General features: G+C 48.3%; 1 protein-coding gene and 1 long non-coding RNA gene across 5 annotated transcripts in view; one reads left to right on the top strand and one right to left on the bottom strand.

The window, feature by feature from the left end:
• The first annotated feature begins 5,512 nt into the window (after positions 1 to 5,512).
• The window catches only part of AGFG2 (ArfGAP with FG repeats 2), a 29,016-nt gene continuing 6,531 nt past the window's right edge, over positions 5,513 to 27,997 (top strand). For 2 of the 4 annotated variants that reach the window (XM_033192186.1, XM_033192187.1), the window contains exons 1-7: positions 5,513 to 5,901; positions 17,123 to 17,216; positions 18,167 to 18,282; positions 21,093 to 21,246; positions 21,839 to 22,004; positions 23,315 to 23,440; positions 27,787 to 27,834. In XM_033192186.1, the coding sequence (XP_033048077.1) occupies positions 5,681 to 5,901; positions 17,123 to 17,216; positions 18,167 to 18,282; positions 21,093 to 21,246; positions 21,839 to 22,004; positions 23,315 to 23,440; positions 27,787 to 27,834 (925 nt within the window). In that variant the 5' untranslated portion in view covers positions 5,513 to 5,680. Of the gene's footprint in view, positions 5,902 to 17,122; positions 17,217 to 18,166; positions 18,283 to 21,092; positions 21,247 to 21,838; positions 22,005 to 23,314; positions 23,441 to 24,302; positions 24,336 to 27,786; positions 27,835 to 27,997 lie in introns of all 4 variants that reach the window. The other 2 variants (XM_033192188.1, XM_033192189.1) reach the window with 2 other exon arrangements.
• LOC117072274 lies at positions 18,634 to 27,991 on the bottom strand. The gene is made up of 3 exons (XR_004432736.1): positions 27,981 to 27,991; positions 22,028 to 22,032; positions 18,634 to 18,719 (listed from the first exon to the last, which is right to left on the bottom strand). It is a non-coding gene; the product is annotated as an uncharacterized LOC117072274 (long non-coding RNA).

Genomic DNA, 27,997 nt, shown 5'->3' on the forward strand with positions numbered 1-27,997 from the left:
GATCTCAGCTCACTGCAACCTTCAACTTCTGAGTTCAGGCTATCTGCCTCAGCCTCCTGAGTAGCTAGGTGCACGCCACCATGCCCAGCTAATTTTGTGTATTTTTTTTTTTTTTTTTTTTGAGACGGAGTCTGGCTCTGTCGCCCAGGCTGGAGTGCAGTGGCCGGATCTCAGCTCACTGCAAGCTCCGCCTCCCAGGTTTATGCCATTCTCCTGCCTCCGCCTCCCAAGTAGCTGGGACTACAGGCGCCCGTCTCGTCGCCCGGCTAGTTTTTTGTATTCTTTAGTAGAGACGGGGTTTCACCGTATTAGCCAGGATGGTCTCGATCTCCCGACCTTGTGATCCGCCCGTCTCGGCCTCCCAAAGTGCTGGGATTACAGGCTTGAGCCACCGCGCCCGGCCAATTTTGTGTATTTTTAGTAGAAACGAGGTTTCACCATGTTAGCCAGGCTGGTCACGATATCCTGACCTCAGGTGATCCACCCGCCTCGGCCTCCCAAAGTGCTGGGATTACAGGCATGAGTCACTGTGTCTGGTCTGGTATTACCTTTTCTTAGGGATGTTGAAATACATGTGGCTGTGCTAACTGGAGAAAAGGAACAAAGTACACATTGGCTGCCCAGGGTTTACTTCTGGGCCTGCTTCTAGTCTCTCTCTATATGCTGTACCTAAGCAACCAGTCCCATGGGTCTAAGCAATGACTCCTAAACCTACATTTCCAGCTCTGGCCTGGCCTGGAAATCCAGTCTATACATCCACCTGCCTGCTTATCAACCCACTGGATGCCTCACAAGGATCTCAGATCAACATGTCCAAAACAAAGCTACTGATTTCTCCCTGTCAGCACCACCTAACCCAGCAGTCCCCAAATGTTTTGGCACCAGGGAGCAGGAAGATAATTTTTTCACTAACCGGCGGGTGGGGGTTGGGGGGATGATTTTGGGATGATTTGAGCACATTAAGTTTATTGTGTACTTTTTTTTTTTTAACGGAGTCTCGCTCTATCGCCAGGCTAGAGTGCGGTGGCGCTATCTTGGCTCACTGCAACCTCCGCCTCCTGGGTTCAAGTGATTCTCCTGCTTCAGCCTCCCAAGTAGCTGGGATTACAGGCATGTGCCACCATGCCGAGATAAGTTTTGTATTTTTAGTAGAGATGAGGTTTCACCATGTTGGCCAGGATGGTCTCGATCTCCTGACCTTGTGATCTACCTGTCTCGGCTCCCAAAGTGCTAGGATTACAGGTGTGAGCCACCCCGCCCAGCCTGTGCACTTTATTTGTATTATTATTATATTATAATGTATAATGCAATAATTATACAACTCACCATCATGTAGAATTAGTGGGAGCCCTGAGCTTGTTTTCCCGCAACTAGATGGTCCCATCTGGGGGTGATGGGAGACAGTGACAGGTCATCAAGCATTAGATTCTCATAAGGAGTGCATGACCTAGATCCCTGGCATGCACAGTTCACAATAGGGTTTGTGCTCCTATGAGAATCTAATGCTGTTGCTGATCTGACAGGAGGCAGAGCTCAGGCAGTAATGGGAGCAATGGGTAGTGTGGCTGTAAATACAGATGAAGCTTTGCTCATTCGCCCACCACTTACTTCCTGCTGCGTGGCCTGGTTCCTAACAAGCCCCAGACAGGTACTGGTCCATGGCCCAGGGGTTGGGGACCCCTGACCTAACCTACTCCTCCTTCAGTCTCCCCTTTTCCTTTCCTTTTTTCTTTCTTTTTTTTTTGGGGGGGGGGCGGGCGCAGACTCTCATTCTGTCACCCAGGCTGGAGTGCAATGGCGCGATCTCAGTTCACTGCAACCTCCACCTCCCAGGTTCAAGCAATTCTCCTGACTCAGCCTCCCAAGTAGCTGGGATTACAGGTGCCCGCCACCGCACCTGACTAATTTTTGTATTTTTAGTAGATACAGGGTTTCACTATGTTGGCCAGACTTTTCTCGAACTTCTGACCTCGTGATCCGCTTGCCTCAGCCTCCCAAAATGCTGGGATTACAGGCGTGAGCCACCGTACCAGGCCCATTTTAATTTAATTTAAACTTAAATAGCCACATATGATTAGTGGCTGCTGTATTGAAGAGAGTAGCTCTAGATTTTTGCTTTGGGCAACTAGGTGGCTCATGGTGCCATTAATTGAAAAAGGGGGCCGGGTGCAGTGGCTCACGCCTGTAATCCCAGCAATTTGGGAGGTCAAAGCAGGCAGACCACCTGAGGTCAGGAGTTCGAGACCAGCCTGGCCAACATGCTAAAAATACAAAAAATTAGCTGGGTGTGGTCACATGCATCTGTAGTCCCAGATACTCGGGAGGCTGAGGTGGGAGGATCACTTGAGCACCAGGAAGCAGAGGTTGCAGTGAGCCAAGATCGTGCCACTGTACTCCAGCCTAGGTGATAGAGTAAGACCCTGTCTCAAAAAGGAAAAAAAAAAAAAAAAAGAGGGAGCAGGCTGCCAGCCACCAGCCTGGACAACATAGTGAGACCCCTTCTCTACAAAAAAATAAAAAATTAGCCAGGCATGGTGGTGTGCGCTTGTAGTCTGAGCTACTCTGGAGACTTAGGTGGGAGGATTACTTGAGCTGGGGAGGTTGAGGCTGCAGTGAGCTACGACTGTGCTACTGCCCTCCAACCTGGGCAGCAAAGCAAGACTTTGTCTCAAAAAAAAAAAGAGGCCGGGCGCAGTGACTCACATCTGTAATCCTAGCACTTTGGGAGACCAAGGCGGGTGGATCACTTGAGGTCAGGACTTCAAGACCAGCCTGGCCAACATGGTGAAACCTCATCTCTACTAAAAATATAAAAATTAGCTGGACATGGTGGCGTGCGCCTGTAATCCCAACTACTTGGGAGGCTGAGGCAGGAGAATCGCTTGAACCTGGGAGGTGGAGGCTGAGGTGGGTGGATCACTTGAGCCCAGGAGGTCCAGACCAGCCTGGGCAATATAGTGAGACCCAGTCTCTAAAAAAAATTTTGAAAAATTCGGCCGGGTGCGGTAGCTCAAGCCTGTAATCACAGCACTTTGGGAGGCCAAGACGGGCGGATCATGAGGTCAGGAGATCGAGACCATCCTGGCTAACACGGTGAAACCCTGTCTCTACTAAAAATACAAAAAACTAGCCGGGCGAGGTGGCAGGCGCCTGTAGTCCCAGTTACTCGGGAGGCTGAGGCAGGAGAATGGCATAAACCGGGGAGGCGGAGCTTGCAGTGAGTGGAGATCCGGCCACTGCACTCCAGTCTGGGCGACAAAGCAAGACTCCGTCTCAAAAAAAAAAAAAAATTCACCAGGCATGGTGGCAAACAGCTGTAGTCCCAGCTACTTGGGAGGCTGAGGTGGGAGGATCACTTGAATCCAGAAGGCTGAGGCTGCAGTGAGCCATGATTGTGTCACTGCACTCCATCCTGGGCGATAAAGTGAGATCCTGTCTCAAGAAAAAAAAGTCATTGTTTTAAAAATGGTGACTCTCAGGCCTCTGAGCCCAAGTCAAGCCATCGCATCCCCTGTGACTTGCACGTATATGCCTAGATGGCCTGAAGTAACTGAAGAATCACAAAGAAATGGAAATGCCCCGCCCCGCCTTAACTGATGACATTCCACCACAAAAGAAGTGAAAATGGCCGGTCCTTGCCTTAAGTGATGACATTACCTTGTGAAAGTCCTTTTCCTGGCTCATCCTGGCTCAGAAAGCTCCCCCACTGAGCATCTTGTGACCCCTACTCCTGCCGGCCAGAGAACAATCCTCCTTTGACTGTAATTTTCCTTTACCTACCCAAATCCTATAAAACGGCCCCACCCTTATCTCCCTTCGCTGACTCTCTTTTCGGACTCAGCCCGCCTGCACCCAGGTGATTAAAAGCTTTATTGCTCACACAAAGCCTGTTTGGTGGTCTCTTCACACGGACGTGCATGACAGTGACCAACCCAATCTAAAGTACCCAACAAGTCGCCAGGCATTGTGGCTCATGCGTGTAATCCCAGCACTTTGGGAGGCCAAGGTTGGAGGCTCACTTGAGGCCAGGAGTTTGAGACCACCCTGGCCAACATGGTGAAACCCTGTCTCTACTAAAAATACAAAAATTGGCTGTGCGCGGTGGCTCATGCCTGTAATCCCAGCACTTTGGAGGCTGAGACGGGCAGATCACGAGATCAGGAGATCGAGACCATCCTGGCTAACACGATGAAACTCTGTCTCTACTAAAAATACAAAAAAAATTAGCCAAGTGTGGTGGCGGGTGCCTCTAGTCCCAGCTACTTGGGAGGCTGAGGCAGGAGAATGGCGTGAACCCGGGAGACAAGGCTTGCAGTGAGCCGAGATTGTGCCACTGAACTCCAGCCTGGGCAACAGAGCAAGACTCCGTCTCAAAAAAGAAAAAATAACAATAATAATAATAATAACACAAAAAGTATCCGGGGGTGGTGCAGGCTGCCTGTAATCTCAGCTACTCAGGAGACTGAGGCATGAGAAATGCTTAAACTCAGGAGGCAGAGGTTGCAGTGAGCCGAGATCGTGCCACTGCAGTCCAGCCTGGGCAATAGAGTGAGACTCCATCTCAAAAAGATAAAGTTAAATTAAAAAATTTAAAAAGTACCCCAAAAGTCTTTTCCAAGACTTGATTTTAATTATCTGCATAGGATTTATCACTAACTGGTGATTCTTTAAGGTGTTTGCTTCCCCCTACTAGAATGTAAGCTCTACAAGAATATTTTGTTTGATTGCTTCGCTGCTGTATTCTATTCCCAGTGTCTAGAACGTGCCTGAAACCTAGCAGACACTCAGTGTTTGTTAAATGAATAATCGAATACTAGTCCACCTACTGGGAGGGTTAAAGGCAGGGTTTCTAAAGTTGGAAGACCCAGAATGGAATCCTGGGCCACATACTCGTGTGATCTGCCGCAAGTTGTGGAACCTAAGGGTGTAAAACGGGGATTCCACCTCTGTGATAGGCGGAGCGAATGAAATGACATTTATAAAGCACTCCCTTAGCTCCGTGGCTCAGGAATTAGAGCACTGGTCTAGTAAAGCATTCTTGCTCCCTCTCTCTCCCTTAAGCGCTCTCTTCTTTCCCCCTCCTGCTCAGCCCCTCACATGGCCACTTCTCTTCGGCTTTGCATGACACTCTAGAGTCTAGAATAAGCCTTTGAAATTTGCCGGGAATTAACGTCATCAGTCGGGAAGACCACAGCTACGCACGCGCGGGGCACCTCCTCTGTATCGCGCGCTAACTTTGCAGCCCCGCCAGCCAATCAGAGTTAGCGTCAAAGAACGAATGCCGAGGACTCACCAATCGGAACTAGGAGGCGGGCCGCGGTGGAGGCAGTGGCGAGAGGGGGTGGGGACAAGGAGAGGGCACGCACAGTTCTCGCTGCCGGGGTCTCTGCCGGCCAATAGGAGAGGCCTAGGATCTGAAGGCGGTGGGGCGTGGCATTGGCGGCTCCAGTCACGGGAGGCCGTCCCAGGGCGGGCCAATCGGAATAAGGAGGTGGGAGAAACCTAGCCAATTAGCGTGCAGGACGGGCAAGGAGGGTGGGGGGCGGCGGAGTCTCTGCGGACACCGCCCGCTCCCTAGTTTCTGTCAGGGGAGCCGGGCGTGCGGAGGCGGCTGAGGAGGCGGGAAGGCGGCAGTGGTTGAAGGGGTGATTGCTGACTAGCGGGGAGGGAGTGGGCAGCGATGGTGATGGCGGCGAAGAAGGGCCCGGGCCCGGGCGGCGGGGTCAGCGGGGGCAAGGCGGAGGCGGAGGCGGCCTCGGAGGTGTGGTGCCGTCGGGTGCGGGAGCTGGGTGGCTGCAGCCAGGCCGGGAATCGCCACTGCTTCGAGTGCGCCCAGCGCGGGGTCACCTACGTGGATATCACCGTGGGCAGCTTCGTGTGCACCACCTGCTCCGGCCTCCTGTGAGTGACCGGGAGGGAGTGGCCGAGGTCGGCGTGGGGTACCCCGGGGACCCGAGGACGGGGTGGGGAGGCCAGGGCTCCGGGGCGCGAGAGAAAGAGGCCGAGGTGAGGGGCGGCCGGGAGGTCAGGGAACGCGCCGGCTGTGGGGACGGGGTCGTCTGCTGCAGCGGTGTCGTGGGGAGGGGAAAAGGCAGGGGAGAGGAAGCAAGGCCGGAGTCGCGCTGCGGAGAGAAGGGTGGGGGTGCAGAAGGACGCCCGGAGAGGGACCGAGAAAGTCCCCGAGGGGGGCGAGGCAAACTGTAAGTGGGGAGGGAGAAAGTGCGGAGGATGGAAGGGAACTCGGGGTAGGATGGGGTGTCGGGACTTAAAGGGCCAGAAAATGACATGCACCTTTAGAGGGAACTTCATGCAGGTGGAAAGCAAAAAGGAAAAAGGTGGGGAAAGCCGGCCTGGAGATGGACGAGCACCTTTCTTCCTTCGGGCTTGTGTCCCTGCTGGAGTGTGAGATGCGGAAGCCAGCTGAAACTTGGTTGAAATTCCTAAGATTAGAGTACAGGATTTTAAAATAATTTTTTTTTTTTAATAGGCGAATTAACCCAGATTGACAGCCTAGAGATAGTAGTTGGAAGGGAGCCATGGTCCAGAGTTCAGGTGTAGATACTAATCTTAGCAGGGCTTTGAAATGTTACCCAGAAGGTAAAACTCTTATGAAGTCTAAGAGATGAGAGCCAATGGGTTACCCTGGTAGAGAGCTTAGCTTTTTCAAACGTTTGCACATCTAGGTGAGCCATCCTGAAGGTTAATCATTTACACCTTTTTTTTTTTTTTTTTTTTTTGAGACGGAGTATTGCTCTGTCGCCCGGGCTGGAGTGCAGTGGCCGGATCTCAGCTCACTGCAAGCTCCGCCTCCCGGGTTTACGCCATTCTCCTGCCTCAGCCTCCCGAGTAGCCGGGACTACAGGCGCCGCCACCTCGCCCGGCTAGTTTTTTTGTATTTTTAGTAGAGACGGGGTTTCACCGTGTTAGCCAGGATGGTCTCGATCTCCTGACCTCGTGATCCGCCCGTCTCGGCCTCCCAAAGTGCTGGGATTACAGGCTTGAGCCACCGCGCCCGGCCAGTAATCATTTACACCTTTAAGCTCCCTGTTGCCATGGCTGTATCCTGGTGGTAGCATCCACGAAACTTTCTAGATTTTGGGGGGGCTTTGGTGCATCATCTCAGTGCTACACTTGGCATTGGTACTGTTCAGTCATGCCAGAGTGAATTTACAGCCACAGTTTTAGCCTAGATTTCTGGCTATATAGTAAGCCCCCCTCCACCCCCCTCTGCACTCCTCCTACCCCCAAATTAAAATATTATTTGGTGGCCGGGCGCGGTGGCTCAAGCCTGTAATCCCAGCACTCTGGGAGGCCGAGATGGGCGGATCACGAGGTCAGGAGATCGAGACCATCCTGGCTAACACGGTGAAACCCCGTCTCTACTAAAAAATACAAAAAAACTAGCCGGGCGTGGTGGCGGGCGCCTGTAGTCCCAGCTACTCAGGAGGCTGAGGCAGGAGAATGGTGTAAACCCGGGAGGTGGAGCTTGCAGTGAGCCGAGATCCGGCCACTGCACTCCAGCCTGGGCGACAGAGCGAGATTCCGTCTCAAAAAAAAGAAAAAAAAAAAGATACTATTTGGTTAGATGCATGATTAACATCTGATATCAGGCCTGGATCTCTGTTTTTTTTTTATAAGTTTGTCAAGGGATTTATTTTGACAATTTTTTAGTCTTATTTTAAGACTGTTGTTTTTGGGCCGGGCGCGGTGGCTCAAGCCTGTAATCCCAGCACTTTGGGAGGCCGAGACGGGCGGATCACGAGGTCAGAAGATCGAGACCATCCTGGCTAACACGGTGAAACCCCGTCTCTACTAAAAATACAAAAAAAACTAGCCGGGCGAGGTGGCGGGCGCCTGTAGTCCCAGCTACTCAGGAGGCTGAGGCAGGAGAATGGCCTAGACCCGGGAGGCGGAGCTTGCAGTGAGCTGAGATCCGCCACTGCACTCCAGCCTGGGTGACAGAGCGAGACTCCAAAAAGACTGTTGTTTTTGTTTTGTTTTTTTAAAAATGCTTCCCGGCCGGGCGCTGTGGCTCACTCCTGTAATCCCAGAACTTTGGGAGGCCGAGACGGGCGGATCACGAGGTCAGAAGATCGAGACCATCCTGGCTAACACGGTGAAACCCCGTCTCTACTAAAAATACAAAAAAAACTAGCCGGGCGAGGTGGCGGGCGCCTGTAGTCCCAGCTACTCAGGAGGCTGAGGCAGGAGAATGGCCTAGACCCGGGAGGCGGAGCTTGCAGTGAGCTGAGATCCGGCCACTGCACTCCAGCCTGGGTGACAGAGCGAGACTCCAAAAAGACTGTTGTTTTTGTTTTGTTTTTTTAAAAATGCTTCCCGGCCGGGCGCTGTGGCTCACTCCTGTAATCCCAGAACTTTGGGAGGCCGAGGCAGGCAGATCATGAGGTCAAGAGATCGAGACCATCCTGGCCAACATGGTGAAAACCCAACTCTGCTAAAAATACAAAAATTAGCTGGACATGGTGTTGCGCACCTGTAGTCCCAGCTACTTGGGAGGCTGAGGCAGGAGAATCACTTGAACTCGGGAGGTGGAGGTTGCAGTGAGCCAAGATCATGCCACTGCACTTCAGCCTTGTTGACAGAGCAAGACACTGTCTCAAAAACAAACAAACAAACAAACAAAAAAACCATTCCCTGTCTTGATACCTTTAGGAGCCAGGGAGCAAGAAGTATTGTTCTTGCAAGACAGATGGGAGAACGGAAGCAAAGAGAGGTTTTGTAACTTATCCAATGCCATATGGGGGTTGCTGTTTCCAACACTTGTTGTTTGATATTAGTGATGATCATGGCAGACCAGCAATGAGGATTTAGTTCTCCCAAGATGCAGTTTGGAATTATTTACTTCATTTTAACCTCCTTTGCTAAACCTCTCTGGGTTCTGATCAACCTCACTTGTGGGTTGTAAGGATGAATTCAACTTTGGTCTAAGTAAAAGCTATCGTGGCTCTTGGGATAATGATTGAGAACCCAAACAGTAATGTGTCATAAACTGAGATAGACTCAAATGAAGCAAGAGAATAGAGACTTGGAAGTGGGTGAAGAACTCTGGGGACAGATTGAGCAACATTTAGGAATATGTATGGGGTCGGGCTCGGTGGCTCACGCCTGTAATCCCAACACTTTAGGAGGCCAAGGTGAGCAGATCACCTGAGGTCAGGAGTTTTGAGACCAGCCTGGCCAGCATGGCGAAACCTCATCTCTACTAAAAATACAAAAATTATCCAGGCATGGTGGCAGGCACCTGTAATTCCAGCTACTCAGGAGGCTGAAGCAGGAAAATTGGTTGAACCCAAGAGGCGGAGGTTGCAGTGAGCCAAGATCGCGCCACTGCACTCTCCAGCCTGGGTGACCGAGCAAGACTCTGTCTCAAAAAAAAAAAAAAAAAAAAAAGGCATATGTATAGGGTAAAGTAGAAAGAGAAAGAGCTGATTCCTGAAGATCCTGCTATGAAAAGGGAAATCTCATTAGTCTGAAGAGAACTAAAGAGAAGCGGAAGGATGAAACTGATGGATAAAATTGAGTAAGTGGGAAGTGCTGACATTGTTATCATTATTTTATAGATCTTTGTTAAAGTGTCCCACAGATAACATTTCCCTTATAATACCCCTCAATCAGGACACAAAGAAAGCTAAGCTCAGTATCTGGGACACATTAAAAACCTGGTTTCTTTTTTTTTTTTTTTTTTTGAGATGGAGTCTCACTTCCTTAGGTGGGACTGCAATGGTGCGATCCCAGCTCACTGCAACCTCTGCCTCCCAGGTTTAAGCAATTGTTCTGCCTCAGCCTCCTGAGTAGCTGGGACTACAGGTATGCACCACCACATCTGGCTAATTTTTGTATTTTTAGTAGAGATGGGGTTTCACCATGTTGGCCAGGCTGGTCTCGAACTCCTGACCTCAAGTGATCCACCCACCTCAGCCTCCCAAAGTGCTGGGATTGCAGGTGTGAGTCATGGCACCCAGGCTGCTTAGCTTTTTGGTAAAGCATTATGAGACTAAACCAGGGAGTGATTCTCACGGTGGTGGATTTAGAGAGCATATTTTGGTGTTTGGGAAATGAGAAGCTAGACCAACCCTTTGTTAGCAGGAAATGAGAGTGAAGTGAAAGATCAAGAGGCTAGGCCAGTAAATGAAGCTGAATTGAAGGCATGTTGAGAGTTTAAGGAGAGAAATTTCAGGAGAAACTCTGCAAGAAAGCTGAAGTTTCCCTATAATTAACATGACAAGGGCGAGGCATATAATCCTTGTAAAGGGGTCTTAACACAGTATTACTTGTGTCCCTTTGATGTGCTGTGGGAAGGAGTGGGAGCTGGCAGGTGGGCTGTAAGGCAGACTGTGAGGCAGGGGATGCTTATTTCTGAAGGCATGGCTCCATTAGCATGGAGACCAATTAGCATCTTTTTTTTTTTTTTTTTTTTTTGAGACGGAGTCTTGCTCTGTCGCCCAGGCTGGAGTGCAGTAGCCGGATCTCAGCTCACTGCAAGCTCTGCCTCCCGGGTTTACGCCATTCTCCCGCCTCAGCCTCCTGAGTAGCTGGGACTACAGGCGCCCGCCACCTCGCCCGTCTAGTTTTTTTGTATTTTTTTAGTAGAGACGGGGTTTCACAGTGTTAGCCAGGATGGTCTCGATCTCCTGACCTCGTGATCTGCCCATCTCGGCCTCCCAAAGTGCTGGGATTACAGGCTTGAGCCACCGCGCTCGGCTTCCAATTAGCATCTTAAATCCGCATGATTGATTACCTGTAGATTAGGGTTTATTGTTGGTGGGAAGTGAAAATTGTGGTTGGCTGACAGCCTGCACGTTCATTCATTCATTCGGTCAGTCAACACGAACTTATTCAGTGCCTGTCAAGTGCCAGACACTGTTTTAGGTACTGGAGACACAGTAGTGATAAAGTTTGCATTTTCACAGAGCTGACATCCTAGTGGAAGCCATGGACTATAAAGAAATTGTTCTGTATTGCTAAAAGCTGTGAAGTAAAATGAAGCTCTGTGGGTTAGAGTGATACCAAACTGAGGTATGATACGAAGATAATAATAATAATTATTATTATCATTATCATTATTAATAGTTGCTCAGGCTAGAGTGCAGTGGTGTGATCTCAGCTCACTGCAACCTCCACCTCCTGGGTTCAAGCGATTCTCCTGCCTCAGCCTCCCCAGGGAGCTGGGATTATAGGTGCCCGCCACCACGCCCGGCTAATTTTTTTATTTTTAGTAGAGAGAGGGTTTCACCATGTTGGCCAGGCTGATCTCAAACTCCTGACCTCAGGTGATCCACCTGCCTTGGCCCCCCAAAGTGCTAGGATTACAGGCATGAGCCACTGTGCCTGGCCTTGAGAAGAAATATTCTTTGTTAAAATGAAGAGGATACTGAGGGAAGAAATTGAAATACCACACTTAGCATCATAGCCAGAGAAAGGAGACAGCAGGATGACATTATTTTAAAGGCTAATTTTCTGTTCAGTATGTTATAAATATGTCTCCTTCATAAGGGAATAGAGTCGTCTGGGGGCAGTGAGCAAACTTCCTAGAATTCCCAGCTGGCTGGATTGGCCGATGTAGCAAAGTTGACGGTTCCTGCCAAAGTTGAATTTCCTAAGATCTGAAGAAAAACACGTATTTTAATATTGGTGGGTGCGTATGACTCTGCCTGCATCCCTGCATGTATGAGCTCATTCTTGTTCTCTCTCTTTAATGAGAAATATTTTCTCAGCTGTAGCAAAAACCTACAGTGTTGGTGTGAGGGCTGGAGAGAGAGAGGCTGCTAGTTTCTGCTGTTCCTAAATTTACATACATACTGCCACAATTGTAGGTCCCACACCTGACCTAGTTTTATTCATTTGGTTTTCTTCCAGTACCTAATTTCCTTAACCTAGATGTGGATCTGTTTAATTTCCCCAACATACACATATGCTTGTTTGTTTAGTTACATTTCTAACTCTTGGAGGATGAATCTGTCATTTGAATCTTAAGACGGCATAAAAATTGCTGCTAAAAAGCATCTATTTGCAAAGCAGTTCTTAAAATGTTCTTTCTTGTTCTGGTTTGCTTGAATGCTTCTGTGGATGAACTGTTCCTCAGGAAGAAAATGGATGTTGAGGCCTGAGATCTCATTGACATAAGGATGGAAACTAACTTTGACACCCAATTTTTTCAGCAAAGTATGACATGTTTCCTTGATGTGGCTGTTTGGGTCCATCTTCAATCCATCATTCTTCAGGCATTGGTAATAGATACTTATCTCTTCTACCCAACTTTACTGTGATCACAGGAGTCAGAATTAAGGTGGGCAGAGCTCTGGGCTGGGTGTCAAGAATGCACTTGACAGCTCTTTATTTGTGACAAGTTCCTGCCCTCCTTGTCCCTTACTTTCCCTGTCTGGTTTACTGATGGTTCTTAGTTGAAGCATTTTAATCTCCATGGGAGGAAAGGTATAATATGTTGTTCAATAATTCAGTACTTTTCCATCTGTCTGAGTTGGAGAGGTACACATGTACCTTGCCCCTGTTTTAGTCCCATCCCTCCATCCCCTCCTCTGTCATCTTTCATGTTGACCTCTGCTGGGCAGAGGTGGATAGAGTCTCACTAAATTACAGATTTAGGTGCTGTTTCATAAGGGGCGCATGAACCACTTGAAAAGCCCCTAAGGAAGTAATAAATTACTAAAGGGATGAGAAGAAGCTCAACGAGGGGTGGTGAGAGAGGTGAGGGTGGAGGGAGAAATGTAAAAAGGATTGAGGTTGAGCCTAAAGGGAAGGGCGGCTGGATGCTATCAGGAGTCGATCTGACTCTAATCAACAGGACAGCTGCTTATCATTGCTGCTGAGGAGGAACAAAGGAAATGGATTGAAGCAGAATTTAGATTAGGAGGAGGTTGCCTAAAATTAGTGCAATTGACCCTGGAGCAGGGTAATAGGAGAGCCTTCCTCTTAGGGACTATTGAAAGTTCCTAACAGGGACTCTTCATAGCGATGTTTGCATCCAAGATAAGCGCTAAACTGGTTTAGTTGTACCCTGTTCAGAAGCAGAGGAGTGAAATCCCAGAGCAGAGAAACACGATCTGGGGCGTATGAATCTGAACACAAATGTTCAAAGGCAAGGATTTCCCAAGTCCAAATTTGGCACAAATGAAAAAGAACTTGGGTGCTGGGTGGAACTGGTTTTTTTCCATTGTTGACCTGGCAGAACTTTCTTATCTGAGCAGCTGAGCAGGTTTGATGCTTTTATGAAGCAAGATAGAAGCAAAAATATGGGCCAGCATGAGGGTGATGATCACAGAAAAACAAAAGGTGTGGTATTTGTGGAAATAGTACTATGCTTAATGGAATCAGAGGGGAGATGGGAGGGAGGGAAAGAGAGGACTGGGCAGACGTTAGCCACTACACATACAAATGGCTTCAGCTGCCAAATAATTCAGACTACTTCAAATGCCCTTTAGGTGCCCTGTGAAAAAGAAACTGAAGTGGATAAAGACAACCTGACTGACTGGAGTCTTGAGTCCTAGTAATAATGTACTTTCAATTGGAAAAACTTACTGTATTCTGAGAAAATAAATTGATCTTTGTTCCTCCCCAGCACTTCCTGGTTAGAAATACTAGAATGAATTTACTGTGATTTCTTCTTTTGGGAGGAACCTGAGAGTTATGTTGGGGAACTGGGTGCAAGTAGGAGAGCTGGGCCTGTTTAATTCCAGGCCAGTGACTCACATCTGGTCCACTGCATGACCCTGGTATATACCCAGTGAAATGCAGCATACCTAGGCCACATGATTTTAGCTACCAGGAGGAAGGGGGCTCTTGTTTCTAAATTGCTTCTTTTGGCCAGCAGTGGCCTCTCTCTGATTCAGAAAGAAAAACTCTGACTCATAGGCCATGTAACTAGGCCCCCTTCCTAGGCTGCAGTGTTGCCTTGTAGAGAATTCTCCCTGCCCCCAGACTGTGGCTCTGGTTGTACAAAATCCAGTCTACAGACATCAAGGTCAGAGCAATGCTTTTTGTACTGTGCTATGGAAACATCCTGTTCCATCAGATTCATTTGGCCCAAAGCACCTAAATCATTTCTTATTTTCTCTGCCTTCCCATCATCCTATCACATCCGTCCCGTCCCCCCCCCCACCCCCCGCCCCCACCAAAAATAAACTCTTTTAGTCCAGGCTCAACCATAAGTTCTGTTCTAAGCATCCCATCTTGATTGATGCCTGGGTTGAGTCCCGCCTCCTCCCCTTAACAAGGAAGCACACCTCCCTGTTTACAGTTCGCTGACAGTTCCTGGTTATCCATTCAGGAAATGTCAATGACCTTTTCGTGATAGGCTTAGAATCTGTTTTTCTAGTGTAAATATAATACGTTTTACCTTCCCCATGACTGTTTCTCTTCCTTCCGCAACTGCTGCATCCTGGAGTCACGTTCTCCCTGATATATCAGTGCCTGACTGAATAGAACCCTACTGCAGTGAGAAGTACCATTGTCCAGGCTTCCTGGGTTCTTCTTGTGAGCTCCTGGTGATAAGATAATTCGGTCCTATAATTTTTGTATCCCCCACAGTGCCTCCTATAATGCCTTGTGTTTTGGCAAAGTAAATTTTGTTTGTAGGAGGTGAAGGAGAAGACCTTTGAGATCACAGGGACAGTGAGGTCTGGCTAGACTTCAGAAAGCCCTGACATTCTGAAGGGGAAGGGCCTGTTGGTTAAGGTGAGAAAGGGTATAAAAGCAGGCTGGCTAGAATTAAAAGCAAAACCAAACCAAGCCATTAGCAAGAGAGGCCTTAGGAGAGAGAACCGACTATCTCTGAAATGTGCTCGACTATCTCTGAAATGTGATCAGAAGACAGTCTTTAGGGCAGATCGAGCTTAAGAGCTATTGTTTGATATATAGTAACAAAGCCTTGCTTTTGTTTTTCCCTGAGCTTATCTTTCCTTGGGGGCATCAGTCCTCTTTGATATTGCTTGTCTTTTATAGGAGCATTTTTTGATACCCTTTATACCTAAAGGTCTAGCAGCAGAATTGCTGCAAACAGCGTCAACTGGAGCCTCCAGTGTCCTGTCCTTTGTTAAAATCCCATAATGAGTAATTTATCATCTGCAGGGTGGCCGCCCTTTACTGTTCACTCGGTACTGAGTCCACCCACTCCCTGCCCCCCACCCCCGGCCCCCGCCCCGCTTTTGCTTACAGGCTCACTGCGGTTCTCCCAGACTTGGCAGGAACACTTGGATTCTATGTGTGCACCTGTTAGTGTGAATGTATGTTTTCCCTACCTTCTTTGTGAATTTTCAGGATTTTCATCTGTTAAGTATTTTTGTCTCTTTTTCCCCCTTTGCTCTTCCTGAGGACGTTGTCAGCCAGGACCCTATTCTAGATATTTATTTGAACAACTCGATTTGGCCATTTTTTTTCCATGAGAGTAGAAGTCTGAAGAGGCCTCATCTGCTGAGACTGCTTCCCTCCTGGTCCCAGGGTCTAGCTTGTTTTGATTTGGGCAGTTTTGTTTTAATCCAATGAGGGTAGTAGACCTAGACCAGAATACAACTTAAGGTGCAAGGACAGGGGAACCTATGAAGGCCTGCCTGGCTTGGCCCCAAGTTTCCTCTATTAGAACACTCCTGAGACCAGTTAAGTGGGGACAAGGAAGCTTTCTCTTCTCTTGTAATCTCCACAGGGTTCCTGGAGGCAGAACTGGATTCCCAGGGAGTTAACAGAACATACAGAGGAGGCACAAAAGCATTGCCACAGGATACATATTCCTCGCCCATGCCAGCCTCATAGCTCATGGTTGAACTTGACTTCTTGCTTTACTGAGAGTTATAGAAATAAGAAAGTCAAATATTTCTTTTCCTAGAGATGGCTTCCTGAAAGAGAGGGACCCTCTCCATCCCACTATCACTCCACCCTTCTGTGTAGACTCAAGGAGGGCCAGCCGGGCTAGAGACTTTTTTGTCACCAAATCCTGTCTTTGTTAGTGTTATCAAGAATAGTCCTGGGCCTTCATTTTTGCCTTCCCTCATGCTTGAGGGATTTGTGTTTTTGTGGGCCCTGGTACCTTGGGGATGGGCTGCAGGTCTAAAGCAATGATAAAGTAGGAAATGGGAAGTGGTCACGCATCTGAGTTCCCAGAAGTACCCCCTCGACCTACAAGCTGAACACTGAAACTACTGGGATCTGAGCCAGGCTAGAGGAGGCTTCTGGATGGGCGGGCTCTGCCTTTCCTCTCCGGAACGACTGGGATCACAGGGTGTTCCTGACTCTCTCTTCCCTGTCTCTTTGGAGACTTCTTTTTTTTTTTTTTTTTTGTGGTGGGAGCGGGGCCAGGGGACAGAGTCTTGCTCTGTTGCCCAGGCTGGAGTGCAGTGGCGTGATTTCGGCTCACTGCAGCCTCTGCCTCCCAGGTTCAAGATATTCTCGTGCCTCAGCCTCCTCAGTAGCTGGGATTACAGCTACTACCACGCCCGGCTAATTTTTGTATTTTTAGTAGAGATGGGGTTTCACCATGTTGGCCAGACTGGTGTTGAACTCCTGGCCTCAAGTGAGCTGCCTGCCTCAGCCTTCTAAAGTGCTGGGATTAGAGGCTGTACCTGGCCTCTCTGGAGACTTCTAATGTCTCCAAAATATTCCAAATATTCCAAATATTTCCCTTCCTTCCTGGAATTAGGAAGTAGCTTCAGATGGGGGGGTTCTGGCCGGGCGCGGTGGCTCAAGCCTGTAATCCCAGCACTTTGGGAGGCCGAGACGGGTGGATCACGAGGTCAGGAGATCGAGACCATCCTGGCTAACACGGTGAAACCCTGTCTCTACTAAAAAATACAAAAAAACTAGCTGGGCGAGGTGGCGGGCACCTGTAGTCCCAGCTACTTGGGAGGCTGAGGCAGGAGAATGGCGTAAACCCGGGAGGCGGAGCTTGCAGTGAGCTGAGATCTGGCCACTGCACCCCAGCCTGGGCAACAGAGTGAGACTCCGTCTCAAAACAACACAAAAAAAGATGGGGGGTTCTATCTGAGCTTAGTTTATATGCTATTGTTTTCACCCTTTCTCCCTCCTCCCCCTCCCATGAACAGCCTGCCGTGCTAACTGCATTATACTTCTCTTTCTTCCTGTTTCTCTCCCGCAGGAGAGGGCTGAATCCCCCTCATCGTGTCAAGTCAATCTCCATGACAACTTTCACTGAGCCTGAAGTAGTATTCCTGCAATCCCGTGGAAATGAGGTAAGCTGCCACCGATGGAGTGGTGAGAAGGTCGCCCTCTCTGCAGTTGAGGCTTTGTCTCAAGATTGTAGGGAAACCTTACAGTTTCATTTTTGGTTTTCTCTGAATTTTTTCATATGTATGATTTCTTTCCTTAGGTATATTTGTATATTTACAGAATCTTTATTCTGTTATACAAATCGTGGTTTGTCTAAGCTCCTTTTTCAGGAGTCAGGGGAAGTAGCAGTATCTTTGTAGGATGTGGCAACTGAGCAATGGAGGGGTAGAATGATCAGAGCTCCAGAGCATGAGCATTCAGAGTTGACTGGGCCAGCCTCTCTGAGGAAGCTCTCCTGGAGCCAGCTCTGCTGCCTTAAGCCTTGACCACCTGGATTTAAGTGCATATCTTTTACTTGAAAGTGACTTGTAAATCCCTTCCCTAGCTAAATCTGCCAATCAGAAGTTGCTATCCTTGGCATTAGCAGTACCCCTAGCTTATGGGTGATTGGTTTACTTAGAGGGTGTCCTCAAGGGCCTCTGGAGGTGTCCTGGAAGCCAGAGCTCTGAAAATTGTCCCAGACCCTACACTTATCGAAATTTAATTCTCCATAATTCTTATGGCCCTCTATTTTCCTTTTTCAATACATGTGACAAAATGTGATTATAACTTTAGTTTTATTTATGTAAGACACGACCGCCCCATTGGATTATAAACTCTGCAAGGACAGGAATCATATCTGGTTTGTAGATAGACTCAGATCCTAGCACTATATTTTTATTTATAATACAGGAGGCAGGAGAATCGCTTAAACCCTGGAGGTGGAGGTTGCAGTGAGCTGAGATCGTGCCACTGCACTCCAGCCTGGTGACAGAGTGAGAATCCATCTCAAAAAAAAAAAAAAAAAGGAAGTGGTATCTTTTATATTTTCCTGCTTTCTGCTCCCACTCCTCTGACACCTTCATTCTTTTAGGTTTGCCGGAAGATTTGGCTGGGTCTATTTGATGCTCGGACATCTTTAGTACCAGATTCCAGGGATCCTCAGAAAGTGAAGGAGTTTCTCCAGGAAAAATATGAGAAGAAGAGATGGTAAGGAGTAGGAAAGAGGTTGCTATGGAAACGTGTTCAAGACATTCTGCATCTGACAGTCCAGTTTCTAGAGTTGAATTTGACCTTCTCACAAAGGCTAGACTTGGGTTGAGTCTGTTCCACTCACATTCAGTTATGGGTAAAATAAATCTACATGAAAGGACAACTTGTTCTCAGTCACTAACCCTGCAAATTTTATGTCCTCTCTTTTGGGGAGATAATAGACTGATTAGAGTCGGGAGGTAGGCCTGTGTGTGTTCATTTTTATAGCTCAGCTGATCTTGTATATGGGGAGAGATGGCAGGAAGCACACATCCTATAGTTTTATTCCTTTAACCCATCATTTCATGATTTTTTTTTTTTTTTTTGAGACCAGGTCTCACTCTGTTGCCCAGGTTACAGTGCAGTGCCACAGTCACAGCTTTCTGCAGCCTCAGCTTCTTGGAGCTCAGGTGATCCTCCTACCTCATCCTCCCCAGTAACTGGGACTATAGGTGTGTGCCACCATGCCTGGCTAATTTTTATATTTTTTTTAGAGATGGGGTTTCACCATGTTGCCCAGGCTAGTCTCAAACTCCTGGGCTCAAGTGATCTGCCCGCCTTGGCCTCCCAAAGTGCTGGGATTACAGGCGTGAGCCACCACGCCCAGCCTTGTTTCAGGATTTATATGTACAGTCAGCCCTCTGTGTCTGTAGATTCTGCATCCATGGATCCAATCAACGTCACATCAGAAATATTTGGGAAAACAGGCCATGCACGGTGGCTCACTCCTGTAATCCCAGCACTTTGGGAGGCTGAGGTGAGCAGACCACTTGAGGTCAGGAGTTTGAGACCAGCCTGGCCAACATGGTGAAACTCTGTCCCTACTAAAAATTAAAAAAAAAAAAATTAGCTGAGTGTGGTGGTGGACACCTGTAATCCCAGCTACTCTTGAGGCTGAGGCAGGAAAATCGCTTGAACTCAGGAGGCGGAGGTTGCAGTGAACTGAGATCGTGCCACTGCACTCCACCCTGGGCAAAGAGAGAGACTCTGTCTCAAAAAAAAAGGAGGAGGGGAGGGGAACACAAAAAATAACAATACAACAATAAAAAATAATACAAATAAGGCCAGGCACGGTGGCTCATGCCTGTAATCCCAGCACTTTGGGAGGCCGAGGTGGGTATATCACAGGGTCAGGAGTTCAAGACTAGTCTGGCCAACATGGTGAAACCCCGTCTCTACTAAAAATACAAAAAATTAGCCAGGCGTGGTGGTGGCCACCTGTAATCCCAGCTACTCAGGAGGCTGAGGCAGAGAACTGCTTGAACCCGGGAGGCTGAGGTTGCAGTAAGCCAAGATCGTTCCACTGTACTCCAGCCTGGGCGACAGTGAGACTCTGTCTCAAAAAAAAAAAAAAAATAGGCCGGGCGTGGTGGCTCAAGCCTGTAATCCCAGCACTTTAGGAGGCCGAGACGGGCAGATCACGAGGTCAGGAGATCGAGACCATCCTGGCTAACACCGTGAAACCCCGTCTCTACTAAAAAAAATACAAAAAATTAGCCGGGCGAGGTGGCGGGCGCCTGTAGTCCCAGCTACTTGGGAGGCTGAGGCAGGAGAATGGCGTAAACCCGGGAGGCGGAGCTTGCAGTGAGCTGAGATCCGGCCACAGCACTCCAGCCTGGGCGGCAAAGCGAGACTCCATCTCAAAAAAAAAAAAAAATAATAATAATAATAATACAAATAAAAAGCAATACAATATAGCAACTATTTGCATGTCATTTACATTGTATTAGGTATTATAAGTAACCTATAGATGATTTAAAGTATATTAGAGGATGTACATATTTGATATGCAAATACTTCACCATTTTATATAAGAGACTTGAGCATCCTGTCCTCTGATTATGGAATTGTCGGGGGATCGTGGAACCAGTTCCCTGGGAATACCATGGGACAACTATATTTTGTCTTTCTGATGAAGGAAACATCTCCATTCTACCGTACCTTTCCTCTCCCCTGGTATCACTTCTTGTGGGATCTCCGGGGTGTGTACATGTTGGGAGGTAACTGTGAGGTAGAGAAGAGAATGCAGAGAACAAAGAGATTGATGTGGATAAGACCACACTGTGGAGTCCCTCCTAGGGATGTCCTCAGGATTAAGATGACACTTACCGAGCAGGGGCCACTGACACTGTAGTGGAAGGGAATTGTCTCGGCAGTAGCAGGAGCTGGCAGGATAGAAGTGTAGATTGTCAGCACCTAGAGGATGAGGTGGCAGGCAGCTTTTCTGTGGAACTGAGAAGAAGGAGTCTGAAGAAACACCCAGGAAATAAAAGAGGGGGACCTTTGCCAGGTGCGGTCGCTCATGCCTGTAATTCCAGAACTTTGGAGACTAAGGCAGGAGGATCACTTGAGGCCAAGAGGTTGAGTCCAGCCTGGGCAACATAGCGAGACCTCGTCTCTACAAATAATTAAAAAATTAGCCAGGCATGGTACTGTGTACTTGTGGTCCCAGCTACTTGGGAGGCTGAGGCAGGAGGATCACTTGAGCCTGGGTGGTTAAGGCTGCGATGAGCCAACATTGCCCCACTGCACTCCAGCCTGGGTGACAGAGCGAGACCCTGTCTCAAAAAAACCAAAAGATATTCAAGGGGATGCTCAAGATAGGCAGAACTTTGCTAAGTTGCTTGGTTCCCTTCAAAAAAGGGAATTAGTAGAGAAATATGAGCATAGATTTTGACTCCTGTAACCTATGTCTTCCCAAACACCTAAGCTGAGCATCGTCCAAAGTTTTATCCCTCTCTTTACAGCCTAACTCTTCTTTCTCAAAGGTATGTCCCCCCAGACCAAGTCAAGGGGCCCGCTTATACCAAAGGCAGTGCCTCCACCCCTGTGCAGGGCTCCATCCCAGAAGGGAAGCCCCTTCGGACACTTCTGGGTGATCCTGCACCGTCTCTCTCAGTTGCTGCCTCCACCTCGAGCCAGGTAACTCTCAGATCTGCTCGTCATGTTTCTGTTGAGATTTGGGAGACAGGAGTGTCAGTTTCCTCAATCAGATTCCCCGGACTTAGCAGACAACAGTGCAGGAGCTGTGAGTTGGTTCTCAGTCCTGCTGTTAACCTGTATCTTGTATTTGTCACTTCTGGACCTCATATGTTTTGGAAGTCAGAACCCAACAGGAAGTGGTATTTAGGAAGTCAGAATATCAGCTCCAAACCTGAGCATTCCATCAAAGAAACACAGAAGAGGCTGGGATATGGTGTCCAATACCTGGGAAAGTTGAGGAGTAACAGCCGTGGGGGCAGTGTTGGGCAACATTCCTGTATATCTCAGGGTTACCTTGGCTCATGTGCTGTAAAATGTGTGGTTCTTGGAGCAGGTGTACTGAGAAGACGAGGATGATATGAGCTGTAAGAGGGGCTAAGGCAGCTCCTGCCCTGGAAACTTTTAGGTTGAGGGCAGTTACTCACTGTCTTCTCTCTCCACCTGCCTATCTGAGGGCAACCTGGGGAGCCAGAGGAGGGCCTGAGGCATGTCTGGGATTCTAAGGGCTGTGTGCAATTCCTTCTCCTCCAAGCCCGTCAGTCAGTCTCACGCTCGGACATCCCAGGCCCGGAGCACTCAGCCACCTCCCCACTCCTCTGTCAAAAAAGCCAGTACTGACCTGCTGGCTGACATTGGTGGAGACCCCTTTGCTGCACCCCAGACGGCACCAGCTTTTGCTGCATTCCCTGCCTTTGGGGGTAAGTGAGTTTTGGTATGGGACCCTCCCTACAGCATATATACTTACAACATGAGAGATACAGTCCCTGGAGGTGACCCTGACTCTAGATCTCATGCAAACAAACGTGAAGGTCACTCTGAAGCAGCAAGGCTGGGAGGATTGGGGTCAAATAAGTACAGCCAGGATTATATGTGGGAGTTTGATCCTAAAACATTACAGTTGAGGGCTCCTAGCACTTCCTTTTAGAACACTGGAAATAGCCTTTTACTGTTTTCTCTCTCTGTTAAAATGGGAGGACGAGGATTATCATGTGTTCCATTTCACCAAAGATTATTCTTCCCCCAAATCAGCAATAGCAAGTGGAGGGTTGAGCAGCGTAGACTCTGTTTTCCTTTTTAAAAAATTTTCAAGCCGGACACAGTGGCTCACACCTGTAATCCTAGCATTTGAGAGGCTGAGGCAGGCAGATCACCTGAGGTCAGGAGTTCAAGACCAGCCAGGCCAACATGGTGAAACCCCGTCTCTACTAAAAAGAAAAAAGAAAAAATTAGCCAAGTGTGGTGGCACGTGCCTGTAGTCCCAGCTACTCGGGAGGCTGAGGCAGGAGAATTGCTTGAACCTGGGAGGTGAGGTTGCAGTGAGCCACAATCTCGCCACTGCACTTCAGCCTGGATGACAGGATGAGACTCCGTCTCAAAAAAAAAAAAAAGCAAGCTCCTTCCTCCATGAAAAAAAATTTTCATGCCCCATACTAGGCCCTGACAAAAATGTTAATGCCTCATGGAGTAAGGATAGAAGAGGGCAGGGAGTGAACCTGGAGGCCCTGGGTGCCCCTGGGTCTGGCTCTTGGCCCCAGGCCCCACCCATTTCCCTCTGAAGAGGACCCTGTGGAAAGGCAGATGTCCCATAAGAGTGGCCTTTGGCCTTTAGAATTAGTAGATATATTACATAGATGGGCATATACATTTTCTTTTCTTTTTCTGTTTTTGTTTTGTTTTTGTTTTTGTTTTGAGTCAGAGTCTCAATCTGTCACCCAGGCTAGAGTAGAGTGGCACAATCTCGGCTCACTGTAACCTCCACCTCCCAGGTTTAAGCAATTCTCATGCCTTAGCCTCTCAGGTAGCTGGGACTACAGGCATGTACCACCACAGCCAGCTAATGTTTATATTTTTAGTAGAGACAGGGTTTTACCATGTTGGCCAGGCTGGTCTTGAACATCTGACCTCAATTGATCTGCACACCTCGGCCTCCCAAAGTGCTGGGATTACAGGCGTGAGCTACCACACCTGACAATTTTCTGTATAACCTTTATGTTTCTTCCACCTACAGGTCAGACACCTTCCCACGGGGGCTTTGCCAACTTTGATGCCTTCAGCAGTGGCCCCAGCCCTTCTGTGTTCGGAAGCCTCCCTCCAGCTGGTCAAGCCCCGTTCCAGGCCCAGCCAACTCCTGCGGGTAAACTCTGCCCCACTGGCTTCCTTTCTCTTCCAACTGTGTCCGTTTGTTCATGTCCATAAATCAGCCTTCATTCATATCCTCACTATCCTAAAGAGCAAAGCAGCAAAGCACAAAGAGAAGCAGCTCCAGGAGAGGATGAGCGTGTCTGACACATTCTTATCAGGGAGAGGGGGCTCTACTGTTCTGCTTTTTCATGAAAGGAAAATGACTAAGATTGCAGCAGGAGCTGTGTGGGTTATACACTAGGAAACTTTTCACTAGAAAGTATGGAAGACCTGAGTCCTAGAAAAATTGAAAACGGATGTGACCTTTTTCTCTAAGGTGCTCTTGTCTGCATAGTACACTGTCCCAAAGGGTCAAGGGTCAAGGTAGTCTCCAGAAGTCCTCATTCATCCCGCTAAGATCAAAGGCCTGTAAACTCTACGTTGCTGCCAGCCACAATGGCTTACGCCTGTAATCCTAACACTCTGGGAGGCCGAGGTGGGAAGATCGCTTGAGCCCAGGAGTGTGAGCCCAGGAGTGTGAGGCTGCAGTGAGTGATTACTGTGCCATTGCACTCCAGCCTGGGTGACAGAGTGAGACCCTGTCTCAAAACAAACATACAAAACCAAAAAACTATGCTATTTAGCCATTGCAAGAGACTCTTCAGGCCTTCTTAAAGCATTCTGCTCCTTCCTAAGCTCTAGATGTCGAGTCTTCATAGCCTTTGGGTGCCTTCTGCCTTTGGACATCCTGGACAATGGGAGGGCAGCTGCAGTGCTCGCTGTCAGGCCCAGATGTCTGGGGAAAAGCCAGTGACGTACACTCTTTCTTTTTCCCTTCCTCTACCCATCCTTCTCTTCTCCACCCTCACTGCCAGCCAGTTGGATGCTAACAGAAAGTTACAGCTTTGGTAAGTTACTCTCCCCACCCCAGAGCCTACCCAAGCGCCTCTGATCATAGAGTTTTGAAGGCTGGAAGGAACCCTTAAAATTTGGTCATTTGACAGATAAGGCAGTTAAGCAATTTCCCTAGTCATGCAGGCCACAGAGTGACCAAGCTGAGACCAGAGCCTAGACTTCTTGACTCATGCTCTGCCCACAGCCTTCTCACTGTGCCACTGTGAGCTGATTAGCTGCTTTTGTTTCTATTTTATCGTTTTGGAGGGCGACAAGAAGAAACATATTGATAAAAGTTGGCTGGGTATGGTGGTTCACACCTGTGATCCCAGCACTTTGGGAGGTCCAGGTGGGCAGATCACCTGAGGTCAGGAGTTTGAGATCAGCCTGGCCAACATGGTGAAACACCATCTCTACTCAAAATACAAAAATTAGCTGGGCGTGGTGGCAGGCGCCTGTAATCCCAGCTACTCGGGGGACTGAGGCAGGAGAATCACTTGAACCTGGGAGGCAGAGGCTGCGGTGAGCCGAGATCGTGCCATTGCACTCCAGCCCGAGTGGCAGAGTAAGACTCTGTCTCAAAAAAAAAAAAAAAGAAAAAAAAGTTCACAAAGAGGTTCTCAAAACCATGTACTTAAAATAACTGACCTCATACCCGTGAGATTCACGAAGCAAAAACTATTAGACACAATCAGAATTTAATAAGCCAAAGGAGTAGGAGACTATAATTTGTATTTTGGTAGACTATAATTTGTACAATGCTTTCCCACATGACTAACAGACAAGTAAGAAAGAAACTAGGAAACAGAATCTCCATAAATTCTAACAAAGAGAAATCACATAGGTCACATTCTAGTTTTTGTTGTTTTTTGTTTTTTTGTTTGTGTGTTTTTTGAGACAGTCTTACTCTGTCGCCCAGGCTGGAGTGCAATGGCGCAATCTCATTCAAGCGATTCTCCTGCCTCAGCCTCCTGAATAGCAGGATTACAGGCACATGCCACCGTGCCTGGCTAATTTTTGTATTTTAAGTAGAGATGGGGTTTCACCATGTTGACCAGGCCAGTCTCAATCTCCTGACCTCAAGTGATCCGCCTGCCTTGGCATCCCAAAATTCTGTGATTACAGGCATGGGCCACCATGCCTGGCCATAGGTCACATTCTGTATGATAAAAGATGACATAAACAAAGCTTAAAGGCATGAAACAGATGGAGAGACGATACAACATAGAAAACAGATGGAAGTTAGTATCTATAAAGTATTTTTAAAATTCCTGCGAATATGAAAATAGAATAATGGACAAGAGATACAAGCAGGTAACACCCAGAAAAAAATATGAAAATAGGCCAGGCGCAGTGGCTCATGCCTATAATCCCAGCAGTTTGGGAAGCTGAGGCAGGTGGATCACTCTGAGGTCAGGAGTTTGAGACCAGCCTTGCCGTGGTGAAACCCCATCTCTGCTAAAAATACAAAAATTAGCCGGGCGTGGTGGCAGGCACCTGTAATCGCAGCTACTTGGGAGGCTGAGGCAGGAGAATCGCTTGAACCTGGGAGGCGGAGGTTGCTGTGAGCAGAGATCGCGCTATTGCGCTCCAGCCTGGGCGACAAAAGCGAGACTTCGTCTCAAAAAAAAAAAAAAGAAAAAAAAAAAGAAAATATCCTCAACCTAACTAATCAGAGAAATGCAAACTAGGATAAGATAGTTTTGCACATCATATTGGCAGAATTTTTAGATTGATAATGGCCAGTATCATGTGGGGGAAAGGACCTTCTTGTGCGCTGTTGGCAGGAATTGTACATTGGTGCAGGAATATTCAATTTAGTAAGAAAGGTGTGCTCCCAGGAATGGGAGCACTCGAGGAAACAGCCTATAAGTTATAGATGTGTCCCTTCTGAAATGCCTTCCCAGTACAGTTGATTGCTCTAAAGACAGAATTTTTGGGGCAGACTCAGGGAGAAGGAAGGGCTCAGCCCCACGGACATCCCAAGCATTAAACCTTTTGTCCACTATCTGGCTGTCTCAAAAAGCAGTCAATCACTGGGCGTGGCGGCTTATACCTGTAATCCCAGCACTTTGGGAGGCTGAGAGGGTGCATCATTTGAGGTTAGAAGTTTGAAAACAGCCTGGCCTACATGGTGAAAACCCCCTCTACCAAAATACAAAAATTGGTCGGGCATGGTGGTGCGTGCCCATAGTTCCAGCTACTGGGGAGGCTGAGGCAAGAAGATTGCTTGAACCGGGGAGGCTGAGGTAGCAGTGAGCTGAGATTGTGCCTCTGCACTCCAGCCTGGGTGACAGAGCAAGATTCCGTCTCAAACAAAACAAAACAAAAACAGTCAACCTACAGCCAAACCCAGAGCCAAGGAACATTTCCGAAGATTCTGCCATTGTTGGGCACCTTCGTGCACTATGTCCATGAGGAAGGAAAGAGCCTCCCTTTGCAGGAAACTGGCTCAACTTGGCCCAGATCTAATGCTGATAATTGGCAGAACCACTTCCCACTACACCATGATCATGCAGGTGTTCCTGTGAGTGTGATTTAGCTATTGGGTGTGAACTGAGAGAGATTTTGAGAGGTGGGTGTCTCTTCTGACAAGCCTGCTTTTATTTTTATATTTCTGAGGGGGAGTATGGAGAGAGGGGAGGTTTTCAAAACTGTTTCTCTGAAACTGCAATAAGGCATGGTAGAAATCTAGCTGTGTGGCGTAAGAAGCGAGCGCATGAAGGCCGGGTATGGTGGCTTATGCCTGTAATCCCATCACTTTGGGAGGCTGAGGTGGGCGGATCACCTGAGCTCATGAGTTTGAGACCAGCCTGGGAAACATGGCAAAACTTCATCTCTACCAAAACTACAAATAATTAGCTGGGAATGGTGGTATGCACCTATAGTCCCAGCTACTCAGGAGGCTAAGGTGGCAGAATCAGCTGAGCCCTGAAGGTCGAGGCTGCAGTGAGCTGAGATTGTGCTACTGCACTCCAGCCTAGGCAACTGGAATGAAACCCTGCCTCAAAAAAAAAAAAAAAAAAAAAAAGTACATGAAATGAAAAGCAAACAGGAGCGCAGGTGTTTCTTGGGCCACCACCTCCTTTATGAGAATGCACTCTGTGCAAAGGGCCAACCCCGCCTGGGCTAGGGATGGTTCTGCCCCCTAGTGTTCACAGGGAGGCACAGCATGGCCTGCAGCCTCTCTCCCAGCTTGGTCCTCACTGGAGTGAGCTCCTGGAACGTGAAGGACCACAGTAGTACAAAGAGTCAACCATCCGAGGAGAGGGAGCTGTGCTCGCGTGGAAATTCCACACACTGTACTTGGAGGCAGGCAGACAGGGAAAGGCCTCGACTGGGAGAGTCAGTAGAGGATCCAACACCACGCTGCTGGGTTTTTTTTTTTTTTAAACAGTTTCGCCCTATTGCCTAGACTGGAGTGCAGTGGCTTGATCTTGGCTCGCTGCAATCTTCCTCTTCCAGGTTCAAGTGATTCTGGTGCCTCAGCCTCCTATGTAGCTGGGATTACAGGTATGCACCCCCATGCCCAGCTTATTTTTGTGCTTTTAGTAAAGACAGGGTTTTGCCATGTTGGCCAGGCTTGTCTCGAACTCCTGACCTCAAGCGATCTGCTTGCCTCAGCCTCCCAAAGTGTGGGGATTATAGGTGTGAGCCACTGGGCCCGACCCCAGCC

This window comes from Trachypithecus francoisi, unplaced genomic scaffold, assembly GCF_009764315.1.
Source record: "Trachypithecus francoisi isolate TF-2019V2 unplaced genomic scaffold, Tfra_2.0 Lachesis_group4, whole genome shotgun sequence".
In the NCBI taxonomy this organism is placed as follows: Eukaryota; Metazoa; Chordata; class Mammalia; order Primates; family Cercopithecidae; genus Trachypithecus; species Trachypithecus francoisi.